Raw genomic sequence first — 23,503 nt, 5'->3', positions numbered from 1 at the left:
GATAGGTCAACACGTGCGGCGCAAACGCGCAGCGACAAACATTGGCAGCCGCTGCGAGGGCTCGCAGGAAAAAAGTTTCAGCAGTGCGGGCTAGTGCTGCGCTGTAAAGCCTGCCGAAGACAAACTGCCTTCGATGTTGACAATTTGTCTTGGTCTCAGCTTGTAGAAAATGTACATCTTGATAACATCAGATTTGCAGCTGTGGTCCGCCTGGCATAGCAATGTGTAATTTCCATCTCTGGCTGTGGCTTGCCGTCTGAAGATGATAAATACGTCATGCTCCTTCGAGCACACAAATGTTTTACTTTCATTTTAAATAACTCCTTTGAAAGCATTTTGGGTTTTTTTCCTGTTCGGTAACATGAAAAGAAATTATTACTAATGCAGTTAGTCTGGTGCTGACAGACACACACACACACGCAGGGGTTAGAGATCTCCACATTTTAATGCATTATTTCAAAGCATCTCAAAAATGAGAAAATAAGTCCCCTATACAACGTTAGAGCTTACGGCTCATCCATTCAACTGCTATTGTTTAACAGTGTTCTGGTAATGTCACAAGCGCCTTCCCTGCCGATTGCCTCTTTCTCTTTACAAGGACCTTTGTGAGATGAGCAGTAGAGGGGGCTGGGGTTAGGCACCCCAGCGTCCAATACCGACCGGAGCTATCCTGTTTTTACCAGCCTTACGGCCACGGAACCTGTATGTATGTTGACGTTTTTTCGCACCGTACCTAACTGACCATGCTAATCGTAGGTGTGGGGGACGACAACAAACATCACGCGAACTTCGGTCATCCTCACATTGGCTTTTGGCTGACCATCGAACAAATATGGTCACCGCATCGCGTGCTTTCACATGCGCTTTTGCGGCCGTCTGGAACGTTCTTCCTTCTGTAATTAGGAAGCCACTGGAGCGATGCAATTTTAAATCCATATTGACAACTCATTTATTTAGAACGGCTTTTTTTTTTGCTGTCATTCCCCCGCACTTCTGATGAGTACGGTTGGCTATATACGGTATGAAACAAAAGAATCGATATAAATACGACATGACCGTGTTCCTCAGTGGCTTCCTCCCCCTTTGCGTTGTCCCCCCGCAGGAAGATTTTCTTCACAATCTTTGGGAGGAACAGCAGGATCGAGCGGTGCGACATGGACGGGGGCAACTGCACCAAGCTGGTGTACAGCAAGATCACGTACCCACAGGCCATTGCGCTTGACGTGATCGCCCACCTCGTCTACTGGGCAGACATCAGCTTCGACTACATTGAGGCGGTCGACTACGAGGGCCGCAAGCGGCACGTCGTCTGCCGCCACGTAGGTCTGCCCGCCGTAGCGGGCGCCGCTTTCTCGCGTCCTCACACGACCGCGGGTTTCTCCCGCGCCCGACGTCACGCAACCGAGGCCTAGTTCACACGCAGAACAAACGGTCGGATTTTTCTCGGGGGAAAAAAAAAAAACACGTGCCTTTGTCGCCATTTCTTGACTTTACTTCAGTTCCGCTTATAATTGTATGTGATGCAGTTCCCGCTAAGCACACAAATCAGGATGTATTTATTGTCCTTGCGGAGACATCATCTTGAAGTTGAGGAAAGCAACGCTCTAAACTTGACAGTATGCATGATGTTACAGACATTTGCATTGTTTTATTTTTCCAGAAAGCATCTACAGCAGTGCATTATGAAGGCAGTATTAACCACTGGTGTTTCCGCTGTGGCGATAGCGAGCGCCTTCACGTGTTCGCTTAGTTACCCCGGACAGTCATTCTCCCTTTCATCACTGCACCGAGACCCACCGACATCTCCCACTTCCCTCTACCTCTCCCAGGTTGATCGCCTGTTTGGCCTGACCATCTTTGAAAACTACATCTACGGGATCAGCATCAAGTACAGCGCAAGCGAGCACATGTCCCTGGTTCGCGTAGACCGCTTCAACGGCACCGAGGTGCAGGTGCTGGCTCACACAGCGCGAGTCGGCGCCGTCTTCGTGCACCACAGCAGCAAGCAGCCCGCTGGTGAGTGCTGCCACCACCACCAGCCACCACCACCACCAGCCACCACCAGCCACCAGCCACCACCAGCCACCACCGCCAGCCACCACCACCACCAGCCACCACCACCACCAGCCACCACCACCAGCCACCACCACCAGCCACCACCACCACCACCAGCCACCACCAGCCACCACCATCAGCCAGCCACCACCACCAGCCAGCCACCACCACCAGCCACCACCATCAGCCAGCCACCACCACCAGCCACCACCAGTTACCACCAGCCACCACCACCAGCCACCAGCCACCACCACCAGCCACCAGCCACCACCACCAGCCACCACCACCAGCCACCACCAGCCACCAGCCACCACCACCAGCCACCACCACCAGCCACCGACCACCATCCGCCACCGTGTGGCACCCGCCATCGTTGCCCCGCTTGTGACGCCGGCCATCGCGCGCGCCCTGTGTGCGAGCGAATCTCAAGCAAGCGGAGGTTAAACCGCTTTAATGTGTGCGCGTTATGCACGTTCAACTTATTTCGCGCCGTGCGTAGCCAACCGTGCTAATCGGAGGTGCGGGGGAAAGGACACGCGAAAAGCATTTCTAAAGAATCGAGTTTTCCAGTCCCTACAAGGTGTGTGGTGAAGTTAGGAGATGTCCATGTGCTCGGCATTTGAAGGCCTTGAAGACCAGAATCGGTGATTTCGCCGAAAATTTGTCCAGGGAGGCAGTGCCATATCCGAATAGCAGATTAAAGGGAGCGTCTGTGCAGGGAGCAATGTGTTTGGTAGAGTTTCTCGTGATTAGTAGGGTAAGAGCATGGGCTAAATAAACTAGACTTTGCAACTGGTATTAGCCAAACATCCAAATGACGAAATATTACCTCTAAATTATTCCATTGGGATGACACACAGCAGCGACATTGCCCCTTACTTTGGCAGGACCCTCCTGAAAATGAGGCTTGAGACACGGCGAGGCTCTCCTGGGTAGAAGAAGTGAAATATTTTAACGTGAATAATTATGGAGGAGCTAAGTGCATACAATTGGACGATACTTCATTTTGCAACCCTGACGCAAGGTGTACTTTGTTTACTCCTGAAACATGGTTCTTTGTTGCAAGTGGCATCTTCTCCTGGCACATTTAAACAGAGATGTATTTTATTTGCCATCGTGTACAACCCGACTATATTCATGCAATCGACATCATTTGCGTTTGCAAATTGCCTAACATCGTAACCATAGCTCAAGGCACTGTCTACTATAAAGGACATACACATCACGACTACTGAAGAAAGATAAACAAATTAACTAGAATATTCTCCCATCGTTATTCAGCAGGAATACACATATTCTTTAAACGTATAACAATATTTAGATTTACAATGAGTCTTCATAAAAAAAACTCGTAATATACACGTGCTACATGTTTAAAATCCGCACAATAAGTGTCTTAAGCGTAAAAGCATCGGGTATGATTTATGGTATAGGAGGGCAATTTTTTCCTAAGTGCCATATTATCCACTCGGATCGCTTACCTGTTGTCACAGTGGAGAAACAATTATGTAAATCCCATGTGTTCGGTGCAGTGAGTGAGTCAGATAGAGGGAAACCATTACCCCTGAATCTTCCCAACTACCCCAGCTTATTTCCAGTTCCTTATCTTGCTCAAAGTGCCGTCTGTATCATCCTCAATAATGCATGGCCTTATTTTTGTTTGATATTTGTGACCTCATTATTCCACCCTGGGCTGTTTCGTGCTGTCAGATGTGCGAGTTAAAAGGAGTTTATAGACCAAGCGCTTCCACGAGGCGCTTTGCCGGGCCTCTTTTCAACTCGCTTTTATTTGTCGTCGCACCTTTAAATCAAAACGGGGCAGATTCCCATTCGCACTTACGAACGATCAGAGCGTTATCAGCGACAGCGCTGCGGTGGCAAATCGCAACTTTGCAGCCGCGATTTGCCGGCATTATTTCTGCTCGTCGGTTGAGTTTCCCCCACGTGCCGATCCCGGCGCGCGCTCCACGTCACCCCCAAACCCCTCACCCCCCCCCCCAAACCACCCCCCCCCCCCCCGCCCCGTTGCAGTGCACGGCCACGCGTGCGAGCCGGACGAGCGTGGCCGACGCGGGGGCTGCTCGGACCTCTGCCTCTTCTCCGCCGGCTACAAGGTGCGCAAATGCCGCTGCCACAGGGGGTTCAACCTGGACAGCGATGGCCGATCCTGCACAAGTGAGTCCTCTTCGGCCTACAGGGGCCCCTCCAATGTACATCCGTGTGTGTGTGTGTGGACGTTGAACTTCTTTGGCATCGCACGTATCCGACCGCGCTAATCGCGTCTACCGCGACGATCGCTGGCACTCCCCACGCGCGCAGGGGTTCTTAATTCTGTGCCCTCCGCCAATGTCCCAGAACCCAAGCACGAGCTCTTCCTGCTGTACGGGAAGGCGTTCCCGGGCGTGGTGCGCGGCATCGACATGACGGGGAGCGTGCAGGACGACTTCATGATCCCCGTGGAGATGCTGGTGAACCCCCGCGCCGTCGACTTCCACGCCGCCACCGGCTTCGTCTACTTCGCCGACTCCAGCCAGTTCCTCATTGGGCGGCAGAAAATCGATGGCACTGGGCGCGAAGTCCTCTTGGCAAACAGTGCGTGCCTTTCGTGCGTCGTTCTTGTAACCGTTGTGCCAATGTTTAAAGGGGGGCGCGAGCTCGCGGGAGGTTTTCCCGCGGTCTCCGAGGCCGAGGGCGTGTGCTTGCGCAAATCCGTTGCTGTGTTAGGGACGCGTCCAACACCACATCTCGAGTTAAGTTTTAATTACCCTCCGTCGCCGGTGGTGTACACGGTAAACATGGAGCATATTATTTACAATAAAGGTTTTTGGGTGAGATCGCGTAAGTATATATGTGTCGTAAACCCTCCACCACCCGACAATTTGGCACAGTTATCAACCTCGTAATTCTCATGTTAATGTCCTGTACCATCATAGTTTTAAGTGTGTGTTTTTACGCATCACCAGGATGAGTACACTTGATGGATTTACTCTCCAACACACCGGTGGGCTGAAGTAGTAACCAATTGGCGCGTTTTGTTTACGTGACAAGCCATACTGGCTGTGTCGGGTGGTGGAGGGTTACGACACGTTTATACTTACGCAATCTAACCCAATGAACTTTGTCATGAATAATATTGCTCGCAAAAATTACGTGTTAAACTGATGGAGCACGTCACTCTTAATATGCCATATACAGAAATCCAGTAAGCCTGGCTCTTCTACTATGCTGCCATTTACATTTGTTAAATCGGGCAAGAGCACACTCATAATGGCGTTGGGGTTTCTCAAGCGTACACCATCTGGTGCAGTGCGCAGAACACAGGCCCGCTCCCATTTGTTGCGCTCAAATCTCCTGAGCAGATTTCAAGTTGGTGGTTGACTGTTGGTGCTGTTTGGGTTCAACACAAGATAGCTGGTTAGCGAAGCGCAGATGCAATCCACTGCCAACACAGCGCAGGGTCGTTACGCTGAACTCTGGCACAAGCTGCTACCACTTTGTTAACTAATGAATGCTCACGCGGCCAATTTTCAATGAAGTACCATGGCAGAGCACAGACGGTGCAAATATCGCTTAAAACGCGTAAAATAAAACAACTTTGTTCTTCATAGCTTATAAATGCAATCGGTAAACTGAGGACACCTTTGTGAAATATGAATTCACGATGTATGAATTGACCCGCATAACGAGCCCTTTTCCTCCTCCACCTCATTGCAGGAACACAGATGGCAGTGCGATTTTTTTTGGAGCACAGCACAATTGATAAACGCCGGCGACGGGATGAGCCCGTTGCGTGAGATGCGTCTCGTTTCTTCTCCTGACGCAAGAGCCTAACGCCGTTATTTACTGCCGCCCGCATGTGCAGATGTCAAGAACGTGGAGGGGATTTCCGTGGACTGGATGGGCGGTAATATTTATTGGACGGACGACAGGCTGAAGGCCGTCAAAGTGGCTCGCCTGGAGAACGCCTCCCAGTCGTGGAGGACCCTCGTCTCGGGGGGGGAGATGGTGCACCCTCGATCCATCGTGGTGGATCCCTCGCGCGGGTACGCCACCTTCGTTAGCCGCCGTCTCGAACCGCGACGCGTCTCTCAACATCTCTGCATTGGCAGCTGCTCATGGGTTAAACCGTCGCGCAAACTCCGGTCATCCTCGACGCAGCAGCAGCAGCAGCAGGAGCATGCTGCTGCTGCTGCTGCTTCGATGGCAAGCCACCGAAACGCAGACGGTCACCGCATCGCGCGCTTTTGGATGCGCTTCTTGCGCCATTTGGAACGCCCTTCCTTCCGACATTAGGAAGCCACTGGAGCTATGTGCTACTAAATCATCTAGAGTAAATAAAAAAAGTCTTGTCTTTAAAACGGATTTTTCTATTTAGTTTGTTCTCCTTCCCCCGCGCTTCCGATTAGCACGGTTGGCTACGTACGGTGCGAAATAAGTACAAACATACATACGTACGTACAAAAGTGTGTCTATGGCTGTATATCGGATCTGCCTTGCGACCTCACCAGCAGGACTGGACTGCACTCTACAATTGGTTTATCAGCTAGCAACAGTTGTACTTTGTGGAAAGTAACATGGGGAGATCGACTGGTACCCACCAAGGGAATGTGAGTTCCCACCACTGCAAAATATTGGAAAGCACCCGTCCTCGTTTGGGTTACAGTTTTCTTATTTTTGCCGTTTTTATTTTGGCAGTTATCAACCTCGTGGTCCTCGTGTTAGCGTCCTGTCGCCATCGTAGTCGTAAGCGAGTTTTACGCATCACCAGGATGAGCACCCTTGGTGGCAGCACTCCTAGTTGGAGGGGAACACATTTCGAAAAGCCTGCTGATCAGAGATCGCTGACGCTGGGGAGGGCTTGGGTGACCGTGGCTGAGATTACAGACTCGTGGTGAGAATAATTGAAACTGAGCAAACTTCTACAAGCTTCATAACGCTTCCATATCGCACAAAGACCCGCCAGATGGTTTCAGGGATTCACTCACGTGTCCTCGATCTTTCAATAAAAATTAATTATCTCGTTTGGTCATTCACTACGGTATACCATCGTGTGCTGGTATAGTCAGAATCCAAAATGATGACATTACCATAAACTCAATTAAACCGCTGTCCCACTACTCTACCCCACCATCAACTAAACTTTAAAAGATCCCAAAACCATGTACCCTTGCTCATCTTCCCCCCACCCCCCCCCCCCCCACAAAATAAACTGTAGAAGTAATCTCAGTGAAGCTCTGACCTGGTTATCAAGAGGACTTAATTGCATTTTAACGTAAGTACTCTACTTTGACTTTTCAATTTTCAAAAAGTAACCCAAGCAATGTCCTTGCATAAATTGCCGCAGCAGGCTGACAAAAAGTGGTTGTCCCACGGAACATACTCCCCTCAGCAGTCTGCAGATTGACCTCTGCTACAGCAATGTGGAGTTCCCAACCACTGACCTCTGCTACAGCAATGTGGAGTTCCCAACCACTGGCTCGGCACTCTAAATGCGAGAATGGGGCAGAGGGTAATTGCTCAATTTGAGCAGGCTATCACACGCGACCTTCCGAGACCATTGCACGAATCGCACGCTTCGATCAGCTTGATTTCAGCGAGCCGTTGAACCGCCCACCCCCCACCTCCACCCCCACCTTGCCTACCTGGTTGCAGACACATGTACTGGACAGACTGGGAGGAGGACCTGAAGAGTAGCAGAAGCGGAAAGATCGAGCGAGCGTGGATGGACGGTACCCACCGCGAGGTCTTTGTCTCCTCCAAGACCATGCTGTGGGTTAATGGGCTCTCCCTCGACTCATCTGCGGGAGTGCTCTACTGGTGTGACGCTTTCTTCAACCACATTGCGAGCATTGACATAAACGGCTCCAACCGAAAGGTGAGGCTGATAAAAGAGCGCTTGTTCAATCTTATTTCTTTCGCTCTCGTGTTTTATTGCTTTGACTGCCAATAGAATGTCACAGTAAAGATCACCTCGTGTTGTTTTGTATTGATTTAGTTGTATGAATAAGACAGTTATGAATGCCGCTACACTTCAGTAATCAGGCCTGACATGTTTTATATTTTCGAATTCGTAACAGTCTCAGGAAGCCCACTTTGGCTGACATTGGCAGTTGATTGGCAAGATGGAATTTTTTCGACTCCAACTAATCTGTCATTTAAAGTGACTGTATCCTCGTACAAGCTAAACAGTGCTATAAAGCACCCTTATCAGATGCTTTATAGCTTTCAGCCAATGCAGGGGAATATGAATGCCTTTTTTTGGAGTAATGGGTGTCGGTCAGGCTTGATTAATTGAAATGGCACCGATAATATATGTTCGAATTATTTGATTGCACTGTCCTCACCCTGCAGGTTTATTTAAGCATTCATGGGTTAAGTAAATATACATTCGATTTTTTTTAAGGCACATTACGTTTAACCTCGATAACACGCTGGGAGAAAAGCTGCTAATTTGTTGATATTTTCTGTCTTGATTTGAAGCTTTCGTGACTGCAGGAATCCATACTCTTTGGTTCTTTCGTTAAAGTCACGTAGGTAGAAAATTAATAGATCACGACGTTTCGATCGCAACACAAGCGACCGTCTTCAGGTGAGAGAGAGAGAAATCTACTGAAACAAGGTCTTATATAGGCCTGAGATGGTGCAGCCTCAGGGTAAGAGGGCGGTGCTAGAGATGGTCTGCCTGAGGCTGTGTATTGTGAGAGATTAGCATGTCAATGTACTAGCTAGGTATGCCGCAGCATTGGTGACTTGCCTAGTATGTCGCAGCATCGGTGACTGAGCGAGGACATCCAACCCGTCAATACAAAGACATCCAACTTAATAATGCAACTCAGAAAGTCAGCTAAAATTGCAGGAAGGATGGAAACATCACAGCAGGTTAAGACTTTACCTGGTTAATCACGTCCTTCCAATGATTGCTCAATTTGTACCCATCTTCTCGGTTGAAGTTGTGTCTGTGTTTGTATATCTGGATGGCTTCATGAACAAATCTCTGATTTTCTTTCTGTTCGGAGAAGATTCCATCCAGTATCCGCTCTGGTGGCGATGGTGGTGGTGGTGCATGGGCAAAGATTTCGCCAGATCTATTCTTCTCAAAGCAGTGATTCCACAGCAGGTAGTGCTCAGCGGTGTAGCCCACAAACATGAATGCAAAGTGCAACTGCCTTGTTAGGTAATGTAAGTCACACGCAGCAACTGTGTTCAAGCCAAGTTGTTGTGTCTCTGCTTCCGATTTAGCACGGTTGTCTGCGTACGGTGCGAAAGGAGTTCAACATCAACATACAAATGGCCTATATGGTAGTGCGCATTTCGATCAGAGGCCCTGCACCAGTGAGGGAAATTCCACGTTCCCATGCTGGGTCGTGTTCTTTGCCTGGAAATGACCACTGCAGATGTGTGTGTCCATATCGTGGTCGTCTATTAAAATGATATATTTGGGAAAGAGCAGCATTTGAACTCTCGTATATTTACAATTCTGAGTCATGCACTGAATCTACTGTACCTCGGGTGCCAGAGATTTCCTCCAGTGCTTCAATTATACGATAAACATGCACAAAAATCCATGGTCACATATTTGTAATGTTAAATATTGCTGAGACATTTATGGATTTATACAGTGCGCAAGTGAGAATTCAGAGCTTGAGATGTGGAACAGGACGGTCGTGCCTCACTACAATTTCCTCAGTCCGCTGCCTCGCAAATGCCCTCATCTAAATTGAATCAAAAGTGTATCGTTCAATTGTAACCTGTGCCAGTCGTTTTCAGTCTTCCGAGTCAGACATTAGCAGACACTCCAAATCCATAGCACTTAAGTTGGCACTGGTGGCGCAGTGGTTCCCGCTCCGCGCTACGAGCTTGTAACCAGTCACGGCTAACAGCGGTGGTGAGTGACATGCGAACCGGTCGTAGCACCGTGCCCACTTCGATAACCCCACACTGACCGACGTGGTGAAGCGTGGTTCGAAACAGCCGCCTATTCCTGACGTGCCATGGGAGTGTCTCAAGCAGTTGATTGACAAATGGCTGACATGTCCCATTGCTCCCACTGCGTCGATGCGGTTCGGCTCCACATGGGCAACGCGCCGCCCTAACCGTGGTGCGCACGCCGCTCCAGTGCAGCGACTCGGGGGCAGTTAATCTGTTAACATCTTCCCTGCAGCGCTGTGAGAGACCCAATATAGGGCGCCACGGTGGAAAGATGTTAGCTACCTCGCCTGGTATGCAGGTGGTCGTGGGTTCGATCCCGAACCTGACACCTGCATATTTGGAGTGTGCGTGTCTCTCTCCCCGTGGTTGCGTCGATTTTTCTCCGGTTCCTCTGGCTTTTCCTCCACATTTAGAATCAACATCACGCATTTCGAGTATTTGGCTGCAGAAGATGTCCACGTGATAAGCCACTTCTGAAAAAGAGCTTCATAGCTCAGTGAGCCTTACTGGGTAAAATAAAAAAATGTTGAATAATTTAGTTTAGAGTGGTGTGTCTCTAACTCTTAATGTAAACTAAAGTTAAATGCCCCTATGCTTGCAACACAGGCTTCTCCGGATTGTACTTTGATGACGATGTTGAATAAAATATTTAGAAACATGTATTTATTTTTCCTTAGCATTGCTAACTCTAGGGGGTTTTTTTCCTCTTGGTAGAATTCTTACTCCTCACTGAAGAACTTAACACGGAAAATATGTCTTACATGCATTACTGTCCAGTTGCGTTGTGACACATTTGGACATATGGCACTCTCTCGCTATGCACACTAGGTCATGCATCCATCTTTATTTGCACGTGCATGTTGCCTCATGCTTGACCATAATGCACATCGCACACCCTTGGAATGTTTGTCACACTTGGGATCTCCGTAGACAATGCAAATAAGAGCATTGGACACGTGTAGGATCCAGCGCTAGATATGGCGGCTCGCATGCGGAGGGATGCAAGTTCGAACCCTGGTTTGAGATTGAGTCAGTCCGCCATCCCCCACCGCACCCCGGCCCGCCCCCAATTTGTGCAGAAATCAAGAGCTGTTATCGTTTTGGACAGACTCACCCCCGCCATAGGGATGTGGAATCTTCACACCCCTGCGGCAGGGCTGTAAAGGGGACATGAGTTCTACCGACATGCGCATTTGAGCAGGAAATCGCGTTTTGACCCATCACTGCTTTTGGAAATCTCTCTCGTTATCTATTGTTGGTTTCTGTGTCCCATGTGAGGGTGCAATGTCCTATGAGTCTAAGTGGCTATCATTTCTTCCAGACTGTAACTTGTCTGCAGTAATAACGATTCATCATAACGCCATTTCCAAAACTGTCTGAATTGTTTAGTGTGCCTGTTGATTTTTTTTTTGTAAGGCACGTCAGCGTGTTTTCTCGCCACTTATTGCCTATGCCGTCTGACAGGTGATTCTGAACGAACATTGTTGTTCCAATGAATCTTCAGGGGCGAGAGCTCAAACTGGCTGGAAGGCTGAGCTGCAGTGTCCACTTTAAAATAAAAAAATACCTCATTGATTTTATGTCCGCCGGAATAGGGCTTTCTGCAATGGCTCTAAACGTGACCCTAAAGCAAACCTCTGATTAGCAATGAGTGATGGACCATGACCAAAGTACCTTTCAACTTTCTTCTGAGTGAGAGAATGAAACTATGCGAGGCTTCTTCTTCTTTTTCTGCGCGCCTTATCAACATAAAAAAACGAGGACCCAAGATCCAGCTTGAAGCTTTTGCCTCTCAGAGGCGGATTCGGCTGATTCGCAGCAAAAGCAGCCTGCCGTGCTGACTCAACATTTTACATCACAGCCACGCACAAAGGTAGCAAAAAAGCCTTGGCAGCTTTCATTTTGGAGGTAACTCCGTTGCTGCTTGGCAGTGGAGATAGGACAACGCTAATACGCATTTTTGTACACTTCCGTGCGTATACGCATTTGTAGAAATGTGCCAGTAAATGGCGGTTTGCTGAATCGGCACTTCTCAGAACGTTTTTAGTATGAAAGCAAAGGCATGATAATTGGTTTTTTACCCTTCTATCTGGCAACAAAACTGACACCTTTTTTACAAGGAGTCATGTTTACATAGACCACAATACCTGCAGTCACAATGCAAACAAAAAACATAACTCTGATAATGTATGCACTGTCCTTGAAGTTGCTTGGTCCATACCCGAGACAGCTTTCCTTAGAGCCTAGTCTCACATGGTGTTGGACCAGATGACGCCAAAAGGCGCACAACTCAAAGACAATGCACCATCAGAGTATGAGAGCTCGGGGTAAGCATTTAAAGCAAAGGCAGTTAACATGGGCAACGAAGAGGCTTCATGCCAGGACTACTTCTGCGTGTCCTTTTCGACCGCGGTGTATACGCAAACCCACCCGAAGCACTTCGCTCGAGAAAGGCAGGCATCTTTTCCGTGCATAATGTTGCCAAATGTAAAAATAACTCAAAACACTTGAAAAGGATTTATGCTCAACCGTTTGCAAAGGATTTCACAGCAATAGGTGAACAATGGAAAAAGTAAACACTGTCGCGCAAGCCTGCGCTGCTGGGCAATGGGAGCTGCTCCTATTAATCTGGACTGCTTGCGAATTGTGTTCTCGTCAAGAGCCGTTGCATTATTAATAAACAGTTCACAATACCTTTGGGAAAGAAGTCATGAAGAAGCAGGTGGTTTTTACATTTTGCTTGTAATTTGCACAACACCGGGGCTGCAGCCGAACAGGACATAGCTTGCAGGGAAGGGAATCTTTTTAGAGGTCAGAGGTCAGAACGAGCACACAAAAGAAACAGTTTCTTGCTGACAGACTGCGTGATTTGATGTGCAGCGAGATATGTTTTTGAAAAAGGGCTCGCGAGTCCAACGTGTGCACCGTGAGTATGATTTCCTCGGGGACAAATTTCACAACGTTGAACAATGGACGCTGAATACGTTCACCTCAATTTTTCTGTCCGAACACTTCTCTCAGTTGTGTGGCAATTTTTTGTTTTTATATATGTACGTAAACAGCGTGACAAAACCGCTTTCCATTGCTGTGGATTGTATAGACACCTTTCAGAAAACACATTATGAGCAGCTCAACCAAGTGCTGTTGGATCGCTCCGGTCTCATCGCCATGGTCAACCCCGTGGGCCTTGGCCGGGTCGTGATGTCGCACCGTTGTTGCCTTTGCATGTGCTGTAGGTGGTGTTCAACGGAACTGAGCTGAGCCATCCTTTCGGCCTGACACACCACGGGCAGTACCTCTTCTGGACCGAGTACCGCCTTGGATCCATTTACCGCTATGACACCATCAGCAAAAACGTCACGCTCATCATGAAGGGGAACCCGCCGAATTTCGGGATCCGCGTCTACGACCACAACCAACAGCAAGGTAGGAAGCCCCCTGCTGCCTGCTGGGGTTGTCGTGGGCGTGCCTGGTGTTGCGCTGTGCCCTCGAGGGTTTTTCAACCTACCTTCTAAGCAAAATGAGTTTCCATCCAATAGCTGTCCCATAAACCACACGGCCTTCTGGGAGTGCATTATTTCAGTCGCATTTCTTCAACGCAAGTAAACTCTGGACCGGTTTCGACATTCAGCGTCTCATCAGCAGAGCCAGACTTTCTTTAACCGATGGTGTTGATTTGCCAAATGTTCATCGGCAAGGAACTTCTCTGTGAGTGTTTTGTGCTGAACATTGACCCCGTCCGTGACCAAAGATTTGACATTCGTTTGCCGTGGTGAGTGCGCCATGCTGTATGCGCAGGTGTAATCGTGACTAAGGAGGAGAGCCAATTGAAGAGAGTGCATCAGTCCTGAATTAAATCGTACAATCATGTGTAAGTCCTTGTGGCTCCATAAGGTCAGGCTTTGCACAAGGCGAGTTTCATAGCTCAAACGGCTAAATCTGTCATTTTCTGAATTGAGGTGTGCGGTTGGTGCAGAGGTCCCATTCGGAGTAAGCGACTGTAATGTGCCAATTGGGAATCATTGGTTTTTACATTAGAGCTGGCGGTTGTTTATGTTCTGTTTCGTGGCAAAAATGGCCATACTTCTTCCTCTTCTTTGCCTCTTTTATTGAAATACAAATACCACCTTTGATTTTGTAATACTAGCATTTCCCCAAAGACAAGAGCACAAGGGGCAATAAACAGTTAATAAATTTGCGTTTGCACAGTCCCCGAATACTTCTGTGCACCGATTTAGCATCTTAATTTTATTTCTTCGTCCGAGTGTCAGCTACGTTGGCCCTGTTGTCGCACGCGTTACGCACGGCCCAGCCGCCAAAGTCTGGGCTGCTCAATAAATCCGTGTGGTGCAGTCTCATTTGCACCCTTCGATGCGCTGCTGGCGGAGCTGTTCGTTTCACTCTCGTCACCGTGCATTTTTGTGTCCAGGTGGGTGTAAAATAAGCCGGGACGGCCTTTCGATCGGTTCCTCTGCTGAGCAGATGCGCGGACCCGTTGATGCCCTTTCAGTGCGTAGCCTCGGGTTGTCGTGAGTGCCAGCACCACGGAGCACACGGCTCATTTTTGAGCTGCCACGCAATTATCTGGAGCAGAAAACGATGTTGGTGCGGACATAAAAGCCTTTCACCCAATGGTGACCATTATAGTATTTTCTAAGGCACACATCTTAGTGAGAACAGCATACCCTGGATAAAAAAATAATAAATAGCACACTTATATTTTGTACATTTTAGCGGCATCTGTACAGACATGAAGGTTTTTTTTAAGACGTTCCTGTTAATGTTTTTCTTTGTATATTGTCGATTGCGAAATGAATATTTTTAAATGGCACACATGGAAAATGTTTCGTTTCAAAGTAGAGAATACGCGTGACGTCATGCGTCACTCTCATCATGCCAGCTCTTGCTTGCAGCCTAGTGGAGCCCCTTCCTACTTGGCTTCTGTTCAGTTTGCGGACGCAGAGGTTGCTGATTAGTCATTCAGGCCTTCTGTAAAAGTTTGCGACGCAGATTTTTTTGTTTGTGCCGAGGAGTGATTCGAGCCTTCAAATGGCAGGAGACACTGAGCTGGTACGGCCGCGATCCTTGTGGGTTCAAACCTTAAGCTTCGGCCACACGTAATTAAAACGGGTTGTCAGGCGCAGTGAATTGAAGCTCTTGAGTCCTGTCACCAGTGATCGCACATCGTATTCACCTTTTCCAATTGCATGTGTTACGCAATCAACACTGTTCGCAGGACACGAGGGAGGACTGCCTATTGTCGGCTGAGACAGACCTCTTGGGCGAGGGCGAGTGCGAGTACAGGGTTTGTCTTTTAAAAGCGCCGCGCTGTATACCCCAGTCCCATTTAGTTCTGCGACGACATCTTCCAGGCGGTGTTTTCTCACGTGTGATGTGATTGTCATGAGCATCCAGGATGCCAGAGATGAGGAGGATGTTGCGGTGGATGTTGGGGTTTGACGAGGAAGGACAGGGTGAGAAATGAAGAAGTGAGAGGAAGGCTCGAGGTGGTAGAAATACCACGGAGTAGACGAGAGAGAGAGAGAAAAGGCTGTGGGTGTGGTTCGGTCATGTGGAGAGACAGCAGGCAAATTATGTGGGTCAGAAGGTGGCAAGCGATGCAAGTGGAAGGAAAGAGACGCAGAGGAAGGCAGAACAAGAGGTGGAGGGGGGGGTTGTGATGTGGTGCGATCAGACCACGGTGGCACGAGGAGCGGAAAGAGAGATGGCGCAGGACAGGGCAGCGTGAAGTTTGGCAAGAACAGCGGGACACCGCGCACGAGCTTGACAGACGCGTGGAAGAATGAGAAAGATTCAGGATGTGAAATGTATAATCTGGTGACATTGATCAATTCAAGAACCAGACTCAGCGCTTTTATTTTCCAAATCAGCTATGAACGGTGACTCCTGCGCATCAAGTGAGGAAATTGAGACATGGGGAATACTTATTTTGTTATGTTTCAGTTCTATGCTTCTTCATTCGGTGATCGGTCGTTGTTGTTGTGTCTATAGATCTGTGAGTAATTGCCTGACGCGCTGCACCATATTGCACGCGTTTCGAGATGCAATGGGCGCATGACAAATTTTAGCCGACCACGTAACTGGAGGCGGACGCCTTGCCGCCCGTGCCGACAGGAACCAACAAATGCTCGCGGAGTAACGGAGGCTGCGGCGTCCTGTGTCTCGCCATCCCGGGGGACCGTGTCTGCGCCTGCTCCCACGACCAGCTACTCGATGGCAACAACTCGACTTGCAGCGGTGGGTGGCCGCCGGCCTCGGCGGAGGCTCGTCGTGACGGGGCGACGTAGGCAGCGGTTCAGTACGTGCGAGACGCTCTTTGTTTGTGTGTGTGTGTGGGCGAGTCGTACAGATGTCCCGGCGCAGGAGCCACCCTTTCCTGAATAAATGAAGGACATTCCTTTGACTCTGCCATGTGAGAGGAGGTGGAATATCTATTGCGACTTTTGTTTAGAAATTGGGGTATTTTTTTTTTATACGTCATTTATACTTGCAAATAACCCAAGTCGCTCTTGCAAAAGCAACAATGTTATTTTATGTTTCTCATAAGCTTTATTTCATCTCCTGGTTCAACATGCGTACACGGGGTGGAGTGGCGGTGCAGTGGTTAGCATGCTGCTCTCGGAACACGATGCACATGAACCCCAAAGGGTTCAAATGAGTGAGACCTTGGGAAAACCCCAAAAACTGAAGCAGAAACCCAAGAAATTGGGAGGGAAACCCGAAAAAACCGAAGCACAGAAACATTTACCTGTCGGGCAGGTGAGGGCATAGTCCACTCTTTAATAAATCAGAAATATCCTCATGTACAACACCACTGAGTGAACAACCCAAGAGCAGATGAGAACAGCCTTGGAGAGTTTTACGTTTCCCGTTTTTGCTCTTCCCCTCTCGCATAAAAACGCCGTGAGCAATGACAAAACGTTTTGCAGTTGACCCTCACACGAGACCCGAAGCACCTGCGGTGGCGGCGGCGGCGACTGCGATAAACAGTGCCGAGTATCGTTTTCAGGTGAAACCTACAAAACATGCGAGAGGAGCCGTTGCTCGGCCGTGAGGCACTCAAAAAATTGCGAAAAGGTCGCGAGTCTCGAGAGCCATAATTATCCACGAGACGCGTATGCACGTACGCACGTACGTCTGCACGTCGGACGTCTTTCGCACCGCACGTGGCACACCGCGTCCACCTCGCCATCACGCTGCCCTCGTTTGGCCACCGCATCCCACCGCTTGCATTCGCGTCCGTGGGCGGTCACGGCCGCGGCGAAGCGGCGGCCGCAGCTAAAGCCCTCATCCGCAAAGCCATCGCCTTAGCGAATCGAACGAAGCGCAGAGTCCAAAAAAAGAACCCTCTGCGGTCTGGTTTAAGTGATTTGTGTTTATCCACCCCGTAATATGTTTCCATGGGATTCTGCCGTGGCGTCACGGTGAGCACACCCTGGAATTTAGAGGCCGCCAGTTTGATTTCGTCTTCTGGCACAACGGCTGATACAATGAGGGGCAAGTTTTTCAAATGTGTCCCGGTCTCGTCTCTCTTCACCCAGCAGTACGGCTGGGTATTCCACTGTCAGTTGACCTTCAGGTCCTCGTGCGGTGGGGTAGAGTGTGGATATGCTGACCTCTTCCGACGTGTCTGCTGAGTGAAAGAGTCGACCGAATACCCTCGAGAATTAACTTGAGTTTGCCTTTCTGCCAGCAATGCCATGAACAAGCAACTGTAGGGTTGCACTTTAACCTTTTCATATTTCCTGTTTTTTTTTTCTTCACGGAGTTTGTTCAACTCAAAAACTGATCTTTTCAATTTCTGACAGCTCATATTTTCTCGTGGCTGCCGATGCTGAGTAAACATATGGTATGATTTAGGAGATAATGAACATTGCATGTAATGTATATAAAATCCAGAACGCAAAGACAGTTTGGTACGGTGCTTTGTTCTTTACGTGCATCAATAGCCGCAACTAACAATTCAGAATACTGTTTAAATAATTGGTAGGATCAGGCAAAAAAAAACCAAGCTGGTCTTTAGTATGCCACAGCAGTGCCTTTGCCCGTATCTTCACAGTCCCCAGGTATAAATATTACATCTGCAGAATGCCATCTGAGCCCCCACATTTTATGCAGTCCCCAGATTTAAAGCAGTCTCAATGAATGCTTAAGAGTCAGTCACCGTGTCTGTGTGTCTTAGTAACAATAAACGAGTATTTAAGAGTGCCTGGGTGAACAGAGCCACACACACCTCTCGGGACGGTCCGCTCTCCGTATTGTAATGTTGTGGAGGGGCTATTCATGGAACCGGCAGCCCATGCCATGAAATATTTGTGGATTCATAGTGGCACCTGAATCTTTGGCTTCGCTCTCATTCGTTACAATTAAAAACTGCCACGTCGGTCATTGGAAACGATGATTAGTGGCCGTGTGGTAAATGCTGACGGTTATGATGTTTGTTGTTAAATCTTGAATGTGGCCTTCACAATGAAATCAATGAAAACCTGTTTTCTCCCTCTAAAACTTTATTAAACCTGACGCCTTGCAGGGAGGTAGGTTTTTTTTGTGTCATAATAGTGGTTTGTCCACCAATGCACACGCTGGCGTGTTCATTTAAAATTTAAGCGCTACGGCTACCGCAAATAGCCCAGTGGATTATGGCCATTAGCAAGGCTATGGACAGCGTAGAGATATGTAGTCAATTTAACCTACCGCAGAAGAAATGTGTGCAGTACGAGCAAAAAGCATCCTTGACCCCAAGTGGAGGCACCGAGACGGTTTGGCTGAATTCTTGAAGTGCGACGCCGACCACGTGAACTAAACAGCACAAGAAGACAAATGTACAAATTAGCCTGCACTGCAGCAAGCGGGCCCCGAGGCCTGGCGGGTTAAGCCTTTCCTAAATTAATTGTAGCCGCTGATGGACGACAATAAAGCTGCAAGGGGGGTCAATGGCGCCCTGAAGGTCATGCGTTTCAACATCCCCGTGCGTGTGGATTATGGGGCTGGACAAAGCACGAACTGCTGAGGCCACACCGTGGCATTCGGCCTGAAACAACGGGTTTGTTCGAAAAAAAAAGGACGTTTCATAAACATTCTGCGATTGCCCTCGGCGCTCCCGCCGAATTTCAGAAACGTGCTTTGGGTTTAACCTAGTTTTTCGTATCGTGCACCCACGTTCATTTTTCACATTGTATACGTGCCCAGAGGCTACAGCAATGGGGCGTTCAGATTTGTTTTTTTTGTAAAGGCACGCGCGTTAAATAAACATAAGGAAATGTATCACGGGCGGCTTAATGCAAAACCACGACTGCCCCACATTTGTGAGCAGTGGGGGGGGGGGTGAGCGTAGCGGTTGTCAGCGTGGTTGTGCGCCAACAGAGTGAAGCGTTTGCGGTGCAGCTGCACTGAGCGGCTCATATAATCCGAATCTTTATTAAGACTAGAGGAGGAGGAGGAATCCGATGGGGGCTATGAAGCTCTTTTTCACAGCTGCTCAGAATCAGAACGTGTTTTTGATACCGGAGGAGTCCGATGCCACTGCAGTGCAGCACGTCTCGGCGTTACGCATTTCCGATTCGGCACACTTGCTGCAGAGATGCATTGCCAGGCTACACACAGTTAGCGGTGACATTACCAGGTAGGTGCGGGGTAAAGGGAAAAGTGCAGCCCTTCGATCGTTTGCTCACGCCGCTGATGGTGAAAGAGCCGCTCAAGAGGGTGTTTGGCCTACTCTTCCATACTGGCCACATGTCTTGGCAGAGGAATGTGGAGTACCCACTCATTACCCCAGCCCACCGACTGTGACGTGCCGATTCACAAAAACAAGAACGAGGTTGAGCTGCACATAGCGTCTTGTTGTACGTACGTACGTTGATATTCTTTCCCACCGTACATAACCAACCGTGCTAATCGGAGGTACGGAGGAAGGAAAACTAAATATCTTGGATGTTTTTTTTTCATATTCGTTATGTTTGTGGTACTCGTGTAGGTTGGCATCATCCCACGATCGGATGATATATCGTGTTGAATTGTCAAAATTATAATTTTTGTTTATCCATTGTGCACGCAGAAAACAAAGCATCCTCAGAATGATTGCAAACGAGACAGTATCTATTGACAAAGCATATCCAAAATTGTACGCATGAAATTATAATTGATTTGTACATGCATGGTGGAGTGGACTTCTTGTAACAATAATCATCGATTTTAATTTGATGGTTTGATGAATTGTTACGTCCCTGCTGCCCGCCATAAATCATGCACGTTGTAGTGCACCACCAAATTTGACTTCGTTATGTCAATTGCGTTGCACACCTAGGATGTCATGTTCGTTATTGTGAAATATTACCTCGTTTATTTTGCATGGCCATTCCACTCTTGGCCGTGCACATGGGAGGGTCCGGGGCTGACTGGATCGCCGGCTCGCACACTGCTCAGACAGCGATGTGGGTTTCAGTTATAGATTTCATTTCTACAACGACGCAACGCTCGGCATAGCCGAACGCCGACAATTAAACACTGGGATAACCCAAAGGGTTTCCAAATCGTGAAACTGAATGATGCCAGGGGTGAACAAATTAAATGTCAAAAGAATTGATGAAGCTGTGGTTTTAAATGCAGATGAGGAAATTCTATCTGAACCAGGACGGAAGGCAATGTGAAACTCGAGGCAGCAAGTCAATATCACCACCAATGCAAAGTGTGACTTCCAGGGAAACACGAAGCAGCCATGGCAATGCCTCAAGGTTAAACGAAGCAATGCAATCTTACACAGCAAATCACCAACATGGCATATTGAATGGAAGGACAATGCTTCAAAACAAATTTTCTAAATGCAGAAGTGTTGTTTATTTCTGACTGAAGGAAGTCAAATCACTAAGGTCGTTCCACATTAAGACGGGATAATATCCAAATACAATTCTTGCACACCATCTGCCAGTTATCTTACTCACAACTACACTAATGCTTATTTCTGAGGGAAACTATTTTTTTTACATAATACAGTACCATATAACAGTACATTTAAGTGTTCCACCCATTGCAGCAGAGATCTGGCATGCCATAATTAATTTAATGGTGGAACTTGTGATACAAATAACAGTTAGCTTCTACATGTGATCAAAAGACTCTGTTCGTATCATTGATCAATGTAGCTTATCATATATCTTATTGCATATTAAAGCATAGCTCGTTGTTTTACTCTCTAAGCACGCATTTCCATTTACTTGATCTCTACTGTAGCTGTAATGTTACGTTGGTTTTGACAGTAGCAATCAATATTAGAAGATGGACTTCCAGTGCCAAATGTAAGTTTATCCTCCATGCGGCTGCTGCATTCTTCAATGGAGCTCTGACAAGGATCATGTCGCAACCATGATCCAAGCTTCCCGTGAAAATATAACTCATTATAATTCAATACAAAAATAAGCATTTACATTATTGGAACCTCATTTGCCAGTAAGAATATGATAATTCGTTTTTTACCCTTCTATCTGGCAACAAAACTGACACCTTTTTTTACAAGGAGTCATGTTTACATAGACCACAATACCTGCAGTCATAATGCAAACAAAAAACATAACTCTGATAATGTGCACTGTCCTTGAAGTTGATTGGTCCACACCCGAGACAGCTTTCCTTAGAGCCTAGTCTCACATGGGTTGGAAAGCTGTCTCGGGTGTGGACCAATCAATTTCAAGGACAGTGCACAATATCAGAGTTATATTTTTTGTTTGCATTATTACTGCAGGTATTGTGGTCTATGTAAACATGACTCCTTGTAAAAAAGGTGTCAGTTTTGTTGCCAGATAGAAAGGTAAAAAAACAATTGTCAAGCATTTACATTGTTGTTGAAAGTATAAGGAACAAAATGAAAATAGTAAACAATACGCCTCCTTCAACTAGGGTATCTGCCCCTCCACATAAGAAGTTAGGCTTCATTTACACATCTCATTGGCCACACGGGGTTCTGGGATTCGATTTATCATCAGCGTTGGTTTAATCCAAGCCAACAACTGGACCGGTATCGACATTCAGTGTTTCATCAGCAGAGTCGGGCTTGCTTGAACTGAATCCTTGTGGACTCCCAGATGTTTATAGGTAAGAACCCTCTCATCTTAGATACACGCCCTCGTTCCCATAATTGTTTGAGCCCTTGATTCTGTTTAGCCTGATCTGTTTCTCCCTGTGGCGAACAGCACAAAAGTGGGCACAACCTTGGGATGGGGGGAAGAGCGGCTGAATAATAGAAACGAGCATTCTCTGCAAAGTTCCCACGTGGTTGACAACTCAACTGGGTTGGTAGACGCGGTGTAGGAGCCAATTGAAGTATGCACTCCTTTGAATGTTTTTCCCAATGCCACAAAAATATATGCTTTAACAGTTAAATGTCTGTTGAAAATCACTGAGGTCAAGGGAATGGGACATTCGAAGATGACACTTGATATGTGGATACAATGTCTCCACGTGGTTTGGTAATCATCTAGTTAGTTTTTTTACCATTCATAACTTGTTTTTTTTTTCCAATTTAACTTTCATTGCACGTGAATTGACACACATTAATTACGAATGAATAGTCGTTTAGAACTGAAAAAAAAAAACATTTTAACCTGAACCCGAAAATCTACCCCATCTCATTCTGGTATCAAGCTAGGTGATCTCATGCCCCGAGCTACTTATATACACAACTATTCAGAAAGCACCAATTTTACTGATAAATGCACAACATCACCATACACAACCCTCGGTCTCTACTCCAATGCACTTTGCCTAACCACAAAAATCACTGCTGTTTATGCCAACATTACATTAATCCCATGAGTGGGTTACTCCTTCTCTCCTGCTGCTCGTATGGTCTGGAATATTTTTCTCCTGGCTGTCTTTCTCTCACACTGTTACCCATGTTTAAATCTAAATTGAAGATCTGTCTTGTTTCTAAAGCATCCCAACGTCGTTATTGAATGTTTTTCTGTACCTGGCAATGTATTGTCCTGTATGTGAGTACTGTAATGCTCGCTATATGTATACACACACACACACACCTATTACGATTATCTAAAGAATTAGTGATGGTATGCACGCTGCATTTAATGCAAAATACAGGTGATTATATTTACAGAAGTTAATTGATTCCCTGGTAGACCTTCACGGAGACAAATGCACATCTTTACAGCTGCTGCGCATTAGTCCTCGGCTTCCGAGGGCCCCCAGAGTCCAGCCCCTGGGATGTGTCGCAGGTGACGTGGAGATTTGCATGAATTATGGAAATGCAGGGAATAGGCGAGGGCAGGCATGCCTGCAGATGTCTAATAGGCAAACCTCGCCGCCTTTTCCCCGGTGTCAACATTGAGATAAACGGGGGGAAAATCACTTGCAGGTCTCACGAAGCACGCATTATAACTGGCGTCAGTCCAGATGGTCTGTGTTCAGAGGCAGGGAAATGTTTATGCGAAGGAGTGTGTTAATTACATTAAAATCCATAAACAAGCTACACTGATGTAATATAATTACAAAT

General features: G+C 47.5%; 1 protein-coding gene across 2 annotated transcripts in view; it reads left to right on the top strand.

The window, feature by feature from the left end:
• The window catches only part of LOC144726318 (prolow-density lipoprotein receptor-related protein 1-like), a 267,656-nt gene that overhangs the window by 133,791 nt on the left and 110,362 nt on the right, over nucleotides 1-23,503 (top strand). For both annotated transcript variants that reach the window (XM_078605048.1, XM_078604959.1), the window contains exons 8-15: nucleotides 1,103-1,319; nucleotides 1,830-2,016; nucleotides 4,087-4,230; nucleotides 4,411-4,647; nucleotides 5,918-6,098; nucleotides 7,708-7,930; nucleotides 13,221-13,410; nucleotides 16,120-16,242. In XM_078605048.1, the coding sequence (XP_078461174.1) occupies nucleotides 1,103-1,319; nucleotides 1,830-2,016; nucleotides 4,087-4,230; nucleotides 4,411-4,647; nucleotides 5,918-6,098; nucleotides 7,708-7,930; nucleotides 13,221-13,410; nucleotides 16,120-16,242 (1,502 nt within the window). The remainder of the gene's footprint in view (nucleotides 1-1,102; nucleotides 1,320-1,829; nucleotides 2,017-4,086; nucleotides 4,231-4,410; nucleotides 4,648-5,917; nucleotides 6,099-7,707; nucleotides 7,931-13,220; nucleotides 13,411-16,119; nucleotides 16,243-23,503) is intronic.

This window comes from Lampetra planeri, chromosome 1, assembly GCF_965212315.1.
Source record: "Lampetra planeri chromosome 1, kcLamPlan1.2.h2, whole genome shotgun sequence".
In the NCBI taxonomy this organism is placed as follows: Eukaryota; Metazoa; Chordata; class Hyperoartia; order Petromyzontiformes; family Petromyzontidae; genus Lampetra; species Lampetra planeri.
This window is presented reverse-complemented; position numbering and strand designations above follow the sequence as displayed.